Consider the following 19,645-nt stretch of genomic DNA (forward strand, 5'->3'; position numbering starts at 1 on the left):
TTGAAACACCTAAACACATACGTAAGTATTTTAGTAGAAGTATGTCTAGGTGAGTTGAATTAAACCTTGTATTTCAATGAACAGCTTTGGCAGATGGTGCCCAAGCTTTTCTTTTAGCAAAAATCTTGCTCCCAGGCTCTCTGTTCTTCCTGCCTGTTCATACACTTTCATTGCTGCCTCCGTGTTTTCTAACTTCTCTCCACACACAGCAATCTGTTTGTGATGGAAAACCAAACAGAAGATAATTAATTCACAGCCTGATTTAGACCCTAAGTCATCTTGGTGTTAATATATGCACTAACTTCGATGTTCTTCAGGTGTGAGAAGCCCTCAATACAGAGTGGTGAGTGGCCTGTGTCTAGAAGCTGTACACAAAATGGCAGAGGCTTACTCAAATGGTTGCTATTTGAGTCAGATGGAAAATGAAGTTTAGAAAATTGACATTGTTTCCAGGATGCTGATCACAGTCATCTGGTGGCGGTGTAAATACCACACATATGTTTTGCCTCTCTTTGTGTTCTCCCTGTTAATTCTATTCACTGGCATTAGTAACATTTTGCAACACAGAAAGAAAAGAAGCAAATGCTGAAAGCTGCCCGTAAAGTCTAGATATCAGGCACTTACTCGTGATTCTTCACTCCCTGTCATACAAGGAAATGAGAAAAATAAATTTATGATGGTCTTTGACTTGCCTTCTATGCAGAAAAGAAAAAAGATAGCAACCTTTTGAAAAAGTCCTTTGTTGCTTATGAACTGGGGCTGCTGCTTCCCTGCCTTGGAGCAGATGGTGCATCCTCACCTGAGGCAGTCCTCACAGCGTATGATGTGTTGAGGACTTGGCCAGGCTTTGGTCTATTGCTTGTATACTTCTATATTAAAATATATGAGAAGCAAACTTATTTTTTCTGCAAGAAAGCTATGCATGGCACCTTCTGGATCCCTCCTGACTGGCACCTGAAGTAATCTGAACTGTCCTTTTTTAATCTGAACTGTTAACTTTTTAGCTAGGTAGTAGTTCCAGGGGTTTTCTCTTACATTTTTCAAAGGCCTGTTACTAAATATATGGTTAAAAATGCATTCATGGAGGACCTTCAAACATGAAAGAGTGAAGTTGAGTGTGTTACATACTGAAAGTTGGAGTGCAGAACAGCTGCTGAGACATCTTCTGTCACCTATGTTGAAAGTCTGAAGAAAAATCATTTAGGGCTATCTTAATTTCTACCTTGTGCAGACAGCAGTAAGTACTTGCACTTGAAATTATAATCTAGTCCCTGCTAGGTCAAGTTAGAGCTTCACTCTGGGATTTTTGTTTATTTTCTCCTTTTCTTCAGGGTGAAAGGACACTTCTATTCCCTCCTGATGACGACTCTGACATCAATGTCACTGATGCCTTCTGGAGCCTACACTCATGTCTCTTAGAGGAGTTGAGCACCATAGCAATGGCAACTGTAGTTCTCAGTGGTGCCCAGGATCAAGGAGATCAAATTTTATAACTGCTCCACCAAGACAAAATGCAGAAATTTTTGAAATTAAAAAAATTGAATAAAAAATTCTGGAAACTGAAAAGACTAGTACTTTTGCCATAGCTTCCAAAAAAAGAGTTCTTGGAAATCAATAGGTAATGCTACTTGAAAACATTTCACACCTACTCATGGCTTTCAGAGAGGCAGTGGGAGCAGCAATGATGTCAGATTAATCTTGTGATGTACCCCTTCTTCTAATCTTATTAATTTCCTCGCTTTGCTTAACTGTAGTTTATGCACCCAAAAATTGCCACCCCATGCTCAGAATATACTGAAGTCATTCTGGCTGCTCTCTCAATGCATTCTTGACTTTCTCTATGACTTACAGCTCTTGCACACAATCTGTCATTTAACCATTTGTGAATGGCATAAATACGTATATTTTTAAGAGAGGCAAAAGGATGGCAAGATCTAGCTCCCTACAAAAGCTCTCACACAAAAATGTCCGGTGTTTCAGTAGAAATTATCAAAGCCTGGGATTTGTTCAAAGTTATACATTCTGTTAGTATGGGAGGAAAAGAAATAATGTAACAAAATAGCCACAAACACTTGTAACCAAGATTTCATATTACTCTCATTGCTAACAGCTTCTGTATGAAACAGCCAAAGGAAACACAAGTTCATAAGAACTGTGCTGATCACCTGTTGTGAATAAGCACATTTTTTTGTTACATATATATGTATTTGTTTCTATTCCAAGTACACCCAGCCAACACTGCAACCCTCACATTTTATGTGGTTCTAAACCTAACAAAATATGAAAACAGTCAGGGTATTCTTCCTTAAAGATTTCCTAAAAGTACTTACTTCTTTTATTTCTCTCTCTCCTATTTCCTTTATCAAATGTATAGAGTAGAATTTGAAATAAGCTACCACATAGTCTGTTGATAGTCATGCTTCCCTAGGCATGATCTTACTTTACAGAATGTATGAAGGTATAGAACATGAGACATACAATTTTGAACACTAAATTAGGCTTTAGGATCTGATGATCGTTGATTAAAACTTTCATGGAGTTCAGAAGGTATGTGGTGAATCATACAGAATCAATCCCATATGATTTGAAAGACAGATTTAAAAATTAAAAATATATAAAAACCACCCACCATAAAATAAAAATGAAAAATGTCTCCAACACAGTAACAGTAGGAATACTGGCCCCCACCCTATGCTAATAAGAATCAGCATAGCCCTAGTGTTCCACTGATTGGTTTTCATCAAGAGAACTGGGTCTGCAGGGTGAAAACATCCTCAACATTACTTGGATTTTATTCTGGTGCAACTCCTTTCTCTGCAATTCACTGGTGCTTGAGCTACAGCTCAGAGGCAAAGCAGTGAGCCAGATTCTCCCACTACTTACTGTTTTTAAATGGGTTTCTCTGCTGACTTCAGTGGATTTGTTATTGGACAACATTAGCCTATTAAACAAGAGGACAATTAAGGCCCATGATTTCAACAGGAATTTTGACTGGATGTATGGATTGACAGCAGAATGCAGGATCTCATTATTTTAAAACTGTGTTGTTTGTTCTCTCATCCCAAAAATGCCCTGACCCCTGCACTCCTGATTTCTGAAGCTGTTTTTGGTAGAACTTTGAGATAAACCAGAGTAATTAATATATTTATACTAGTCAAAAGAAAGTGCTTGGAAAATATGTTCATCTGAAGCCTTAGATATGTAAGAGCAGATTTGCTAGAGTTCTTTCATGGTCTCTAGAGAAACTCATAAAGCAAAATCTGAGATTCAATGAGTCATTATCAGGCATCAGTGATACATACACCAGAGACTCTACTTCAGATTTCTCCCTGAATTACAAAACTTGTCTGAATTGAATGCTGGAAAAAGGAGTAATTACTTTCTCAGATCTGTTTCATAGATTTTCAGTGTAGAGGGCTTAAGCAATAGCCCTTTACACAAGATACTTCAGAGTAACATCAGTTAAAATACATAAAGATAGTTACAGTGTGAAAAATAAAGCAATGTTAATTGGGGAGAAAGAAAAGGAGATTAAATGGGAAGAGCTAAGGAAGACAGAGCAAGCACAAAAGCAACTGAAAGAGAAATTATGAACAGAATAACATGAAGAGTTTGGATGGATGAGGCTCTCATAAGGAGACTGACTGGCACAAAAGATTTAGTTGACAGGGGTTTTTTGCACACTTAGAAGAAAGCCAACACTGCAGTCTGGCTAAATTAGTATGCACAAGGCTGAAAAAGAATATTTAGTCACCTAACATGAATTTGAATGTAATAAATGGTGGCAATTCGTCATTTAGTGCCAAGAATTATTTTAATCTCTACACAAGTGAGAAGACAGTCAAAAATGAGAAAAATAATAATTCTAGAGATCATATTGAGTGATAAACCAACATATTCCAACAATAGTAATGCTTCATAGATTTTTAATGTCAGTCTGGCCACCTCACAACCAAAATAAGATATCTTGAGTCCCAGCTCAATCTGGGAAAACACTTCTTTTTCTGATTGAAGCAGTCAGCAGTCATGCATGTGTGTTTCTTGTCAGCCAAAGAGATACACACATGCCTGCCCAAACAGAAATGTATTTTTCAAGAAAACCTCTCACTCAGATTCACAACACTACCAAGAGTTTAACACCTCTCTTACCTGCACAACAACAACCTGAATGGACACATGATCTGGGAGTCTGATTGGTGCTCGAAAATATTGTGATAATGCAACCAGAAGATGAAGTATTGCTACAAGACTTTTAGCATGAACAGCTGAAATAGATATTAAAAGCACAAGTTAGAAACTGCAGAGTAATGAGGGCACATATATTTTACTTTTTAGGATGCAGGAATTGTGGGACTCTCCTCCTCTTGCCACCTGAAGCCACAGGGCACTTCTAAGGCACACCTCCCTTACTGGTCTCCTTCTGTTCCACAGGTGACACAAATGCAGCCCAATCAATAATATACATCAGCATCAAAGTTTTCTTGTTGCAACATGTCTTGATGGAATAGTCTTGTGTAGATGGAAATCTAAAGCTAATCCAAAAACCAGATTTCTGTCTCTGCATTCTCCTTGCCTTTCATTTATTTCCTTTATTTCAATAAGGATTTATGGACTATCAGAAAGATATTTGCGTACTCATAACACGCGCTTATTAATTTTTAAGTGTCACAATGTCTGCAGGATGATAAATGAGCCTATTTTGGCAGAAGCTTTAAGCAATAACTTACTAAACTCAATGACTCAAACATTCCACATGAAGTTGTTGTACTTCTTGTTATTGAAGCTTTCTCACAGCAGGTTTCATATGGGTAGTTAACACTAACAGGACTTAGAAGATATCAAAAGCCATATTGCAGGAAATCCTTCATCAAGTATCAAACAACTGGCATGCAAGTGAATCAATTCTAATTCTGATTACTGCCTTTCTTCTTCTTCTTCTTCTTCTTCCATTATGCTTTTTCATTTATAGCCTTCCCCAGAGTAGTATATTCCTAAATATTCTTTGATAGCTACAGTACAGTGTACTTAATGTTTTTTGTGCTTGAACTAACCAGTAACAACTCCTTCACTTAACTGGCAAAGCAGAATCAGATCCACTGAAATATCCTTCTTCATTAACTTCCAGTGGAAGTCCTAACTATCCCAACTGTGGATATACTTAGTCAGATAAAATGCAGCACGGCTGTCAGGTTTTGCTGGGGTTCCAGAGGTCATGGATGAGGTGTTTTTGCAAAACACTGAAAAGGCGTCAGCCTGCAGAGCATTGGTGTGTGCTGCAGCTGGCTCCAGCTGCTGCTATCTATACTTTAACTCTAAAACACATGTAAAACATTTAATTGAAACTAGAAGTTAAATTGTCAGGCCACTTCAAACACCCTGCCTCAAGCTGCTTAACAGAGAATGGAAAAAACCTGGGGTGAGGTTGAAGAAAGATGGGGACAGAAAACTCAGTGGGACCACACAAAGGGGAAAGTCCGAGATGCCTGATGTTCACTTGTCCTCCTGTGAGCTATTTCTCATCTTCTTAGTAATTTGTTGTGAATGCAAAGGGATACAAAACAGCTGAGCTCAAGACAGGTATAGGACACAGGGAAACTGCTATATACCGGTCAAAGTATTCACCAGTGTGAAATGAGTCTGGATACCAAACTTAAAATGGATTAAGAGACCTAATTTTCTAAAAGTGCTGATTACCTACTTTCTTCAAAACAATGCACTACAATGTCTTGCGTTGGGACACTGAGGACACTTCTATTAGACATTACTATGTTAATTTTTCATACAACAAAACAGGAAGGGTGCAGTCTTAACCTTTGAGAGAGTTTTCTGAAGAAAATCGGTGATTCAGATTTAGCCTTAAACAATCAGAAATATAATTTATACTTATGTTGCAAATTTTACACAAATAATGAGTCCTACAACCTAACTCTCCTGCCTATCTACTACATTTATGCCCATTTCAACAAACCAATTTAGTATAACTTAAGCTGGTATGCATATAGACTTAAGAGCAGAAATACTGTACTTCAACCATCTCTAAAAAAACCAGTTTATTTAAGTTGAAGGTTGTGCACCACTAAAGATGGTTACAGTGTACCACATCTTAAAGTGCCCTACAGTGCTGATGCTATCATAAAGTCCAGGTTTTAGCCTTTCCTTATTATTGGGTATTTCAGAATTCAACATAACAGCTATAAACTCTTGGCTGTCAACAAATAACAGCACAGAAAACACACAACTTACAGTCAACATTCCATTTAATGCTTCTTGGAGGGAGTTTAAGGGTTTCATTGATCTTTTCAAGCACTGTCTGTAGCTTCTGTTTCTGAGCAATTTCAGACTGAGTAACTTCAGCAACATTGAGCTTCTCACTTTCAAGTTTCTCTGAAGTGATAATAGAAAAAAAAATGAAACCAGAAAACCATTGTCAGCTCTATGAAGAACACAGACATTCCATGCACACAGATGTACATTCAAGAGCTATTAGACTTCCTAGTTTTAAAATTACCTACTTTTCTTTCCAAAGCCAGTATCTCCCATACTTCCGAACTCTTAAAGTTACAGTACAAATTTTCCTTTTATTTACCAATTACCAAGGGGAAGGTGAATAAAAGCCACCCTACTGGCTAGCAAGTATTGTCTACAACACCTTTTAGGGAACACCAGGCTCAGAGGTAAGGCCCCTTCCCTCTATTGTACTGGATAAAGCGTTTATTTTATGCAAGTATTAGGAAACATACAAACTTTAAGATTTGATTCATCTGTCTTGGCCTCCTGGCTTCTCCCACAGACTCAGGAGATTTAAAAATTTTACTTGGCCCATTTGATAACATTGAAGTGACACCATATTATTAGAGATGGAAGATGGACAATGTGAACAAGTATTTCTGGATGTATAAAAACAACTAAAACCTTGGCCAATTACTTGAAACCAAGCCCGTTTCTGCACAGAAAGTGTGCAGTAAACTTTGAAACAGTTTATGAATTGTTTTGTTAATAAACAGTAGAGATTGTTAGATACATATACACACGCCTTAGCATTTATCATTAAATAGTAAGCAAAAGAAGTCTAGCAATAATAGTTCCCTCATAATACTATCTGGAATAAAATGCTTTGTCCTCTTATCAGTTTACTTCTGTGAAAGAACTGGTAAGAGCTGATTTGTTATTATGAAAGCCAACTAAGTATCTTCCCAAATAAAGTAAGTCTGAGCTACCAGCTTATCAATCCTGCCTAAGAGACTGCTATCTCCATGGGTTTCTTGTGCCTCCATAGAAAATCAATCTGTGCATAAGTCTCACAACAAGCCTGAAATCTGTAGTTAACATAGAAATGATCCAAAAGGAATTAAGAGCAATGGGAAAGATTCCACTGAAACCAGCAAGTGCTGGATCAGTATATGCATATGTAGAGTCAGGCTGTACCTGATACGCACTTTTTGGGTTTTGGGTGAAACCACTGGAGGGCTGCCTATGAGAATCAAAATGTTCAATCTGTGGCATATCCAGTCCATCACAATCTATTCAATAGCTTAACCATTCATAGAAGGGAACATTCTTTATTAGAAGTGCTCATGTGATATTTCAAGATTCATTTAAGATACTGAAGAGAAATTTACTGGAGACTTTATGAGCTGTAATAACTACAAAAATGGCTTCCAAGCCAACAGCTAAAAAAAGCACATGCCAGCCCTGCATTAACAGTTTCTTTTCTCTGTTTCTCAGCTGGAGCTCAGTTTGCAGTCCACTGGGTACCATTACCTCAGTAATGTTAAAAGCCAGACATCAAATCAGAAAGAAATTTCAACTTTCCTGAGGAACTTCCACGATGTCAATAAACTGCACTATGGAAGCAGCAGAGATTAAAAACATCCACCATTGTACTGAAAATACTCCTGCATTCAAACTTATTTTCCACTTGTAACACGGTTAAGTTTGTACAGCACATATGCAGATAATAAATTTAATTGGAGTGAATACTGCTGCCAAGACAAGTACCCTCCCTCTGTCTGGCACCCCAGGTAGGCTTTATGCTGTTTTCATCACACATTGCACTGTAGCTATAGGAATTGTGCATACAGCCTATTGCTCAAGGGTCTCATAATACAATGCTATTTTTATATCACTTAGTGGCATAAATGTAAGATGATACCATGGCTCCTAAATAGGAACAAGTGATCCACTCACTGACAAAGTACCCCAACAGCATGCACATTTCTTACCAAATAATTTCTGCAATACTTGTCCATCATACAGGTCTTCAGCCAAGTCTTTCACAATAATCCTCTCTCCTACCAACACATCATTAATCCAGTCAATTAATACCTATACGGGAAACACAAAATTGGCAGTATTATACACTATTCATTTGCAATTTAAAACACATGTCATTTTGTACAATGATGAAAACATTTAGCAGAAAAGAATACCAAAACTAAAATGGCTCAACATATAATCAGTCTGAACTGTCATCAGAAGAAAACAAGAAGGACCTAGGAAGGACTCTTCCAAGGTGGATGTGTCACTGCAACACAAGGTCTAGACAAATTCTGAATTGATGCAGTGCCTTCTGGAGTCAAATCTGTCCTTCACTTTCAGAAGTATTTTAACACTTCATTGTGAAGCAGAAAGTGTTGGAGTTGAATCTAATGAAGCTTCCTCCTAAAGTTCCAGTCCCAAGAATCACAAAGACTAAGAGGGAAGTCAGTGTGATCTTAGATTATAGGTGGGAGGGGACTAAGAATCTGGACTCAGAATTTTAAGCCATTTTTTTTTTAAGTATCTCCCATATCTACAGAGAGGTACTGCAACAAATGACCTGCCCGTTTCATTGGGGTGTATGTACCACACATTTTTATCTAATTAATATCTAAACAGTGCTTTGAAGTGTTCAAATGAAAGAGGCAGGGATAGCATGAAAAAACAATGTCACTTTCCTGAAAGTGTTTACATGCTTTACATTACCTTCATTAGTTCTTGTAATTTTGGGTCATTTCTTGAATTTGGATCAATCATTGTTCGGACTTCATTTTCCTCTGGAAGGTTTAGAAGAAATATATTAGAAACTATTACATGACACTTCATTTCGCATCAAGCTCTTACGTTGAGATGTAAAATTGTTGTGTATTACCTAGCATAGTGTCCTCAGGGTCTAGTTCGAATGGAATTGGACTGAGAGGTAAGTTAATGGCATTTATTCCTTCTTCTTGTAATTCAGATACTAGGAAATAAAAAAAAAGAGCTTGGTCAAACTTCAATTCAATTTTACATACTATTACACTCTTGCAAAAAGTAGCATTAATTGCCTTAATTTCTGCATAAGAACATGACTCTATCAGATAAACCACCAGGTGTAATTACAGCAATAAAATATAGTTACAAAAATGGGAGGAATGGCCAACCTTTACTTGCATGAGTAGATTTATTTTTTTTTTGTCAATAATGGTACTGGAATCAGTGCAATTTCTTCAAATTTTTGTCAGGATAAGGCCCATTGTCCTCAAATTTTAAAAGACTCGTGCATTTTAATGGTCCTGACATTTTAGCACTAATGAATCATTTTAGCTTGGGGAAATTATTATTGCTCTCAGCTATGTCATCCTTGCTCTGGAAATGCTTCAAACTTAGCTACTTGAGAAGAGCTGGGTCTGATTATATATCCTCACAGGAGCTGCCAGATGGATAAACCATTTAGGACTGAAGGTGCAGCCATAGCACAAGGCTCCCTTTATTGCTCAGGTTAGAGACCTGCTGGAGCAGACTGTGGGATGCTTCTAGCCTGTGTTCTACTGCTTTCTTTACCATAAACCACTGCAGCAGGACACAGGTGATGAACTCTCTGAAGTGCTGTCTTAGTGTTGAGCCCAGAGACAGTCTGAGAAAGAACCTGGACATGGGAATGGGGAAATAAATAGAAATCCCATAGGAGATGTATGCAGTTGCCAGGATGAGTTCTTACTCAGCCAAAGTCACCTAATGCTGCAAAAACCAATGTTTTTGTAATACATGCTCTGAAGACACAGGAACAGAGAGATCCAGAGAAGTGTAAAAGCAGTCCTGCCACTAGTTCTGTACTGTACAGATTCTGTATCTGGTACAGTTCAGAGAAAATCCATTCATGCTTCTTGGTGACTCAAACTTTAATAAAAGACAAAACCCTTCCTCCACTGCCCAAACACACATCCATAGCAGAAGAGAATAAAGAAGCCAATACACTAATGCTATTACTGTGGAAGAACACATAGCACTATGCAGGGAGGGTACACCCTTTTGGCATCAGACAAATTTCTATCTGCTTTGTAACCAAGAAAATCAGAGAAAACTTGGTTTAGCAAACCAGAAAAAAGACTCAGTGTCTTATAAAGACATGCAAGTAATGCTGTTTGGACTGCTCTTTTTCCAGGGTATCAAGCTTCAATAAAACTGGCAGTTAGCACAACTGTTTTGGTCAAAGTTTAAACTTGTATAACTTAAATCAACCACCCTACATGTGCCCTAGAGATTCAGGTAGCTGTACACACCTTCAGGCACGAATTAAAACACACGATTTGGAGAAAACAGAAAAGCAGAAAGTGATGGTAGAGATCTTGCATTTTGATCCTGGCCCCAAGACTGCCTCCTAAGTTAGCTTTTGCAAAATGGTTTTACCTCTCTACATTAACTTTGTGTATGCCATAAGTACAGCTCAGTTTCATATGAACACTGAAAATTAGTTGGTGTGATAACAGCACTTAAAACTTTACAAAGATCTTACACACTTTCTGAAACATTTTGTGCTCTGCCAGATGAAATGCCTCTATATGTTTCAAGACTGTGTAGCTGTATTCAGGCATCTATGGAAGATTCATAGCAATAATGGTTGTTAGAATGCTTATTACTTTTAATTATACAAAAATAACTTTGAATAATCCACTACCCTCAATACTGAAACACTAAGTCCAGTTCATACATACATGCTTATGTATCTGTAAAATACAAATAACTGAGCAACTCGCAAGAGTCATAAAATTATGTTGACAATAATGGTTCCCTGGGCTGTCATTTATCCTCTAAAACTGATGGCTGAAAGCATTGGATCAAATTAATCCCTCATGTAGCTCCAATAAGTTCCGAGGAGTTAAAACAAGGATAAATTTGGTCTAGCATGTACAGTCTCAGGAAATGTTTACATATAACGACAATTTTTTTAACAGCTAGCACTCCTTAGAGAAAATAATTGTTGGTTTTATTAACCTCTTTGATTTTTTAGGGTTTTTTTTTCCCCATTTTGGTTATGGGCACAGAACCATCAGTGGACAGAAAACTTCCATGTGGAGGTCTTTCTGTTCTGCAATGTTTTAGCTCATGGAGGACTCCCACACAAAAGTTCTTAGGCAGAAGTTTTTTTTCACATCAATCCCAAGAGGGAGCATAGTAAATAAAATCTGTTCACGCCAACTGGCTCCACTGAGCTGCCTTGTCCCAAAGGGTTGGATGGCCTGCTTGTGCAAGACACGTTGGAGGAAGCAGTCAGTTCATTTTCCTAGTGAAGGACAATAGGGAAAGCCTTTGGCTCCTCTCTCCAGGGAGAGACCCACTGGCACAGCTTACTGACACTTCTCCAGGGAGATTAAGTGGACCTTTCAAGACTGAATGTTTTTTAAAGCTCTCTTTACCAGGTCCACTGAACCTCCCTATTTTTGTCCTCCATTGTGCACAATTAGTACATTCTACTTCTATTAACGTGTTTTTCATCACATTATCCGAGTTGTTGAAAGTGAGAGAAAGCAAACAAACAAACAAAAAAGTGGTATCTTTGAATAGACAGGGAACATAAAATACAAATAAATTAATAATAAATATACATGAGAAACTGATGCATTGATCTTTTCTAGAACACATTGCCAGTGCTGTATTTATTGTGTATTTATTGTGGCTAAGTCCTGCTTTGCTGTATGCAGTATGGACAAGTGGTGGTCTTGTTCCTCCACTACCCACCCAATACACCTCCAGATGATCCAAAGATCCCAGATGGATCCAGTTTTCCAGAGAGGACAGCTCCTCCTCAGACACTGCGTTCTGCAGTGCATGATGCCCAAGGCTGCTAGTAGTCCCATAACTCACTCCTCCTGCCTTCCTGTCCCCTACAAGTAGAAAGCATGATGGAGAAACCCTGAGCCTGACAGCACCTATTTAATTTCTTCCCTAATGCTAAGGAGAAAAGATTTAACTGCAGATTAATGATACTGCTAAGATGAACAGGTAAGAAAACATGCCTTACATCAAGTTGCATGTAAAAGGAGGGAAAAGGTTTATGTAATATAGCCTCACTTTCTAAGAATTTCCGTCTAAAAAGTTACATGACAAATCACCATTACACACTTAGGTGTTTTTGGAGGAACCACAAAAATGTGATTGAGGTTAAGAGTTTGCATACTAAAGTTTCAGCAGAGGAATTAATTTTTCATCTGCTTTTCATTGATTTGCTTTAATTAATTTTCACAAAAATCACTCCAGCAATTTAGCATTTTAATTAAAACAAAGCACATAGGTTTAGGGCAATTTTTGCAGCAGCGGAAATCCAAAGAAAATCATCTCATTTCTTGAAATACTTTGAGGAACGACTTGGAGCATCAGCAAGACCTCCCCTCTGTGTCTTACGGTGTAAAGACCCTGGAAGAGAGAAGGGGACATAGCTGCAGCAGTTCATTATACTTCACCAGTTGCCAGGAGCCAGAGTGATGCACTGGGACCTGTGGCAGCTTCTCTGAGGGACAGTATGCATGCAGCTGTTTGACACTGGGCATGCCTGGCAACTGATGACCCCAGAAATCAGAGTTGGGAGCATCTTTCTATTCTTGCCCTCTGGTGTCGCCCAGATGCAGCCTAGTGTGTTGGCTACCATGGGGCTTGTTCTGGTCATGCTTATATTGGCTGGTTTTGGATGAGAGAGGAAAATCCAGTCCTTCATGGTTTTATTACAGTCACCATGCAAAGTGGAACTTGGGCTTGAATGTACTTTTAAAAATAAGTTACACATGGCCCAGACAAATCTCTATGGACTGGCCATATGAAAGTCCCAATTCTAACTCTGGATAAGGAATGGACACTTCTGCTCAGCCTTCTGGTTCAGCTCCACATGCCAAATTCATTATGATGTAATCAAGTGCAACTGCGCTGCTATCAGCTGTCAGCAGACTTCCTCCTATCATGCCAGCACCAAATTTGGCCCCAGAGCTGGGAGCCCACAAGCTTGTATCAACAGCAAGTACAGCAGCTATTTTAAGCTGGATAGAGTTCTTACTGTTTTAGATGCTCTAGGATTACAAGGTCATAAACCTATGCTATCAAACCCACGCGGGTGCTCTGAGCCAGACTTTGACCTTTGATGCATGCATCCAACTGCCATTGAAACCCTTGGACGCCGAGCACATCTGAAAGTGGAGTACTGCCCATACGGTTTAAATTGGCTTAATTTCTCTAGTACATGCAGCCTGTTGCTCCACATTGTATTTATTAGACAGTTTCATTTGGGTTTTTTATTTGTTTATTTTGTGTGCTAAAGGCTTTTTGCTGTCCTGTTTAGTATTCAGGGCTTAATGTTATTCCGATTTGAATAAAATACATCTTATTATTTAACTGAGCTCAGAAATGCCACATCGCCCAATGCACTCTCTGTGGTTTAGACATATTTTAGAATATCTATCCAAAGAATCATAAAATAAATACAGCAAGATGTGGTGTTATATGGCCTCTCTGCTGAGTGCTACAGCCATGTCTTCCCATATAATTGATTCCGTACTTAAACCAACTAAAACTATTCAAGTGCTACAACATTAACTGATTGATTCTGAAAGTGTGATTAGAACTGAACCTTTATGTTGGATGAGCACAGTAACACGATGCTTCCAACCTCTATCTTTCAAAATCAGGAGATTTAAATATCTGCATATACACCCATGTAAATATGTACAAACACACATCTGCAATTTTTAAAATTTTCTTTCTTTAACACATGGGTCTTCCATTCAATGTCTTCTCTGCCATCTTTAATGTCACAAATACTTTTTTTGTGGGGGGTGTTTGTTCTTGGTTTTTTGTAGGGTTTTTCTGGTGGAAGCTGAGATTTGTTGAAACTCAGATGATTCCATAATACTTCAGTATCATCTTCATATGAGAAAGCCACAGAATCATATGAAGACAGAAACACAATATGTAAAGCTAACTCTTCACTATACTAGTTTATAACAGCAGATAGTTTGTCCTTTGATTTCTTTATAGAATGCCTAAACTTCTGGAGTCAAGTGAATATCAACAAATGTTAAGCTACTTTTTTCTGCAACAAGCAGAATTTGGAAGGCTAGCTGCAGATATCATATTGCCAGAGTAACACTGGATATTTGTATATACACTCACATTCAAATATATGTTTGTGTTTGGGCCAGGAATTTCAGCCAGTTTAGAACAACAGTGATTTTTATTAAGAAATGTGTTTACTACTCTTGTACAGATATCTGCTCAATTATAGTGAGACATATTTATATTAATTCTTATTCCCTATAAATTATCCTTACTGGGTGCAAATTTCTGATAAATGTTCAAGATCTTGACAGCTTGCTTTGTTACCACTTGTGCACAAAAGCAGCTTTACTTCTTCCACTGACTGGACAGTCTACAACGCAGACTCGAGTAAATTATTATATCCGCAGTGATTTCAGTGGATTTATGCCAACTTATACCAGCTCACTGGTCAGGGGGATTCCTATGCCCCCTCAAAATACTTCAGTTTTATACCCTGATATAAGCCCAATGGAATAACTCTGAATTTGTACTGACAAATGTGAGAAGAGATCCAGATTACCTAAGATGGTCAGAGAATGAGAGAAAAACCAGCAAAAGCAATTTCATAATGTCCTAGTTTAAGCTTTTACAAAATGACACTATTTAGTCAAGCATAGTTATGCAATTGCTTTCTGGGCTACCCATCCAAATTATTTTTTAGCGCTTCTTCTGTGTGTGCTTCTTATAAGCTCACAAAGGGAAAAGAAAATATTAACCTAAACTGGTACTAGCTAATTTTCTTGAATACATAATTCAGCCAATATGGATTTTGGCAGCTCAGCTTTAACTCCGAAACAAAAGAAATCCACACAAAAGACAATAAATCTGTATTACACATGGTACTAAAATGATCCAATGGATTTATAGATGTTTACAAGTTTGCAGAGTGTGACACAGCGTCCACCAGAAATTTGATATTCACAGCACAAAACATCATAAACATATGTCTGCAACTACAAAGGAGCCTTTTTATGTGGGGATCATTGTTAAAATTGTCTTCAGAACATAAACCTTAAGTTGTAAATGCTACTCTCCATTTATTCTCCAAGACATAACAAATGAGGAAAGAAAAGCAGAGATATGTTTGTAATTGAAATGTTTCTCAGGAAATGATCTGTACAGGAACATCATTCTCATTCCATTAACTGCTGACTCCAAGCCAACCATTTGTAAAAGTAAATAAATATGCAAACTGGCTGACAACAATGTGCCTGCCTTTAATGTTACTGCATTAGTACCCAGTCTCCAAGAAAGAATCTATTTTCTTTTCTCATTTCTCTATTAAACCAAACATGGCATATACACAAAAGAATGGGAGAAATGTTGTTCAGAAAAAAGAATGGGAGAAATACCATAATTTAATTTTCATGTATGCCATGCAAATTAAATGCTTATTGCCTTGGATTTTCTTTATGGTCCAAAGCTACTCTGAAGTACTTCAGTGATTAGCTTGCTGTTGCTTTCTTTTTTGCAATTAGCAGGGAAAAAAGCCCTCCATAGAATGACAGATCTCTGGTCTGAGTCATTACAAAACAAAAAGAAAACAAGAAGCAAACTCAATCTTTAAGAGTACATGAGCTTTTTTCGCCATGTCACAAACAGCTTCATTAAGCTTTACATGCTTCCACATTTCATTTGGGATGAAGGTTCTCACTCAGAATTTTCCTGTAGTTTCTAAAAGGTCACAAGTGGTGCACTGTCAAGCTAACACAGATACTGGTCATTCCATTAATTCCTTTGATGCATCTTCATGTCTTTTAAAATGCATCTGCAATATTTGCAGATGTTTTGAAAAGCCTGTCATTCTATAGGAGTTTTTAAAATATCACTGAAAAAACCCAAGATATTGTTGGGAACAAATGCCAACAGAAGTTCAAGTGACACTGATTTTCTCCCCCACTGAAGAGCAAAGCATGCATAAGAGAAATGCTGTTACCATTCCAGTTCCTTAGGAACGTGCTGTGCCAAATCTGATCTCAGTCTGAAAACCCCTCCAACACCCTCAGATACACTGGTAAGGTCTTAGTGCAAAAGATACCTGCAGGTTGTTAGCTGGTCTGCACATGGTACCCCTAAATACAAAATATTTTATTGAAACAAACCTTTTGACAGCTAGGATTTCCAGTTTATTGAGGTATTTATTGAGGTATCTCAAACAACATGGGGTGCTTGGGGTTGTATGAAGACAGAAAGGAGAGCATTTGCATCCTCCCTCCTATTTCAGTTTTTTTCAAGTTGTATCAGATCTGCAGATAGATTCATCCAGAAGAGAGCCAGACAGACCTCCTGGTATAGTCCCAATCCTAATCAAGAGGAGGCAACTGTTCAGCCTATATGCTCAACCAGCTTGCTGCAACAGTTTTTTCCAAATACTGTGGACTGAAGCTTATTTTATAGGACTGACTTGGCCTGGTTCTCTGAATCACCAACCAGCTAATAGTAGTTATTCCAACATCAACAAGAGGCGCTCATGCAGAAAAGACAAAACCGAAGATCTGTTCCAAGAAGTCTTTCCCAGCTCAACAAGTTCTAGCTATTCCTAAGGGAAAACCCAAAAATAGTGCTTAGGAATGTGAGAGCACACTAGTAGCAAGCTAAGGATTTCCTGAATTTCTTCCTCTTGTTGTGTATGTAAGATTTGTCTTTGAAGGAGAAAAAAAGTGTCAGACCCACTGCATCTCAATAACTTGATGACTTCTTGGAAGAATTAGAAAAAATTAATACATTTACTGTAAAGTTGAAGTTCCTTTCCAAGGACTGGGAATTGGCTATGTATCGCACATGGCCACTATTTTCAAACTGTATTTGCTTGAGCTACTTGTGTTTTAATATAGACACATCTGGTAATCTTCAAGGAATGAGTTTGTGACAAAGGATGAAAAGATTTGCAGTATGTGGCCAAGTATTTTGTACGTCTCAGAAGGGAAAAACAAAACCAAAACACCTTAATATCTTCTGAGAGCTCCTCATGCTTCAAGATCATTCTTTGGTATCAAAGTCAACCAAGGTCAAATTTGAGGGTGACACCAAGGCTGGACAAGTAAGAAACAGTAGGAAGATGGGATAAGATGAAGTCAAAGAAATTAAAATAATAATGGACAGAAAAGTACAGATGTATTATTTATTTGCATAATTGCTACATTGCAGTCCACGTTTTGGTATCTTCTGCACCAATCCTGAGCATCTAACTGTAGTTCTCAGATTCAATAAATGAGAATTGACATGCAACGTGTAATCCTTTTAAGAGACTTCACATTTATTGGTATATTTTATATTTGTTCCTAACACACAGGTGGTTCTAAAAGTCTCTGCAGCATTTCCTGGGTATTTGGAGCTTCTTATCAAGAACAGAATCAGGATTTAATTAAGGAACTGGGATCTAAAGACAAGATGGAAAAACTAGGCTGTGGCTTTGGCTGGGTCAACAGAATAATAGAGTACTCAAGCGTAATGAAGAGTAAGTTACCTCCTGGAGTTCTCCTGACCAGTGTGGAGGTTAACGTGCACTCGAGAGCAGAAAAACAACTGCCTTGGACTGTTAGAGAAACGACAACAGAAATTGTAAACTTGTTTCCCCATGCTTACTACATATGATTGTGTATCATCAAGATGTTCACCTGATGTGTAGAAGCCCTCCTGTTCTTACCCAGCAGTGAAGGGTCATTTCAGAAAGAGAAGGAATATATTAGGGCTGTGGCAATTCTTGACTGGGGGGAGGACTTTGGTTAGCAGACATAGCCCACAGTGTGGTGTGATCAGTTGTATGGCTTTGGTGTTCTCCTAAACCAAATTTACACAAAACTGTAAGACGATGATGCAAGACAGGATTTTGGTAGCGCAAACCAGAAACTATGTTTGGATTAGGAAAACAGCTTCCAGTTTGCACAGAAAATAAAGATTTTCCAGTCTACATTCTCAAATGCCTTAATCAGAATTAATTAATTTAACAGCCCACCAACAGAAGAAAACAGCATTATCCCCATTCTGCAGCATGGAAAGTGACACACTTCTAGATAAAGGAATTAATTTACATGTTTCCTTTCTGAAGACACAAATTGCAATTGCCAAGTGGAAGGTAGGTACTTAAAAACCTGGCTATAATGTTACATTTTGCCTAACATAGAATGGACAGGAATACCTGTATCTCATGTATAATAACAAAGAAAACACATTTCATGTAAGCAGCAGCAATGTTTTTCATCTAGCCCTGCGTCTTATCCTAGAAGGGCACTGCCTGGTACCTTCCTAGGCATTCTTGATCTTGTTCATTTCTTTATAAAACTGCTGCTCCAACTTCCAAATTCCCTGTCTCAAAAGAATTATCTCACTTAACTGTTCATCTTGTTCACGTGTTTCTCACCAAGAAACAAGTAGCAAGCATGGTAAGCACCAGAACAGTCAGTGTAAACCCACAGCTCCGAACTGTGCTTGTGTTGCAACCTTCTTTTCCAAGAGCTCTCAAGCAAGCTGTAAGTTTGGAGGGGCACAAGCTGTCAAGCACTGTCAGCAGAAAAATACCTTTGTAATGCTTCTACCTGTTAAATGTATTTCATGGGCTGCTTCATTACCAGTACAGCAATTTCAGCACACAAAACGTTCAAGCCGATAGCAAGCTGTGTCTGTACTTCCTACTTTGCAGGTGATCACACAAATGCTGCAATTCAAGGAGCCAAGTAAATACCCTCAAATGGATTTTGCTTCACATCACCAACAGAGAGTTTCATAGAAATAATCTTCAGCCTTCAGCTGTTGTCACAAATGAGTTTACGTTGATATTCCAATTAAAAAGTGTTTAGTACTACTGTATTTTCATTTTCACAAACATGAATATTAAAACTTACCTACTACATGATACAAAGCCCATCTGAAATTTGCTATCTCAAGCATGACTTAGACTACAAATGACAATTTTCCCTGAGGGGAAATTGAGCTGAAATAAAAAAAATAATTCACTGCTTCCACAGTGGGTCCAGTATTAATGAAGACTGAATTTGTACCAAAATGAAGTTACTAGAAACATACTCAGTATGAAATACCACGAGTATGAAATGGTTAATCCTATCTCACCCATATCCCAGGAATATTTTCATGGATTAGTATTCAAAATTAACACATGACTGCATTTTCGTCCTTTTTTTACCCAGGAAAAACAAAGTCTGACACGGGCAACAAGAAAATAAATTCCCATTCTTATCTTCAAAACACTATAAACCAAAAATAGCTACCATTGCAAAAATACAAGGTCAGAAAACAATACTCCTACAGTGTCACAGAAACAAAAATGAAAAATAACTGAATTAACTGGTCTAGTCTCCTACCTTTAGGA

At 37.9% G+C, this 19,645-nt stretch overlaps 1 protein-coding gene across 1 annotated transcript in view; it reads right to left on the reverse strand.

Annotated features, from left to right (window-relative positions):
* The window catches only part of PARVA (parvin alpha), a 62,394-nt gene that overhangs the window by 14,102 nt on the left and 28,647 nt on the right, over window positions 1-19,645 (reverse strand). Inside the window, exons 2-6 of the mRNA XM_071762304.1 lie at window positions 9,131-9,220; window positions 8,965-9,035; window positions 8,223-8,325; window positions 6,244-6,384; window positions 4,150-4,265 (exon numbers count right to left, since the gene is read on the reverse strand). Of these exons, the coding sequence (XP_071618405.1) occupies window positions 4,150-4,265; window positions 6,244-6,384; window positions 8,223-8,325; window positions 8,965-9,035; window positions 9,131-9,220 (521 nt within the window). The remainder of the gene's footprint in view (window positions 1-4,149; window positions 4,266-6,243; window positions 6,385-8,222; window positions 8,326-8,964; window positions 9,036-9,130; window positions 9,221-19,645) is intronic.

This window comes from Heliangelus exortis, chromosome 18 (genome assembly GCF_036169615.1).
Source record: "Heliangelus exortis chromosome 18, bHelExo1.hap1, whole genome shotgun sequence".
In the NCBI taxonomy this organism is placed as follows: domain Eukaryota; kingdom Metazoa; phylum Chordata; class Aves; order Apodiformes; family Trochilidae; genus Heliangelus; species Heliangelus exortis.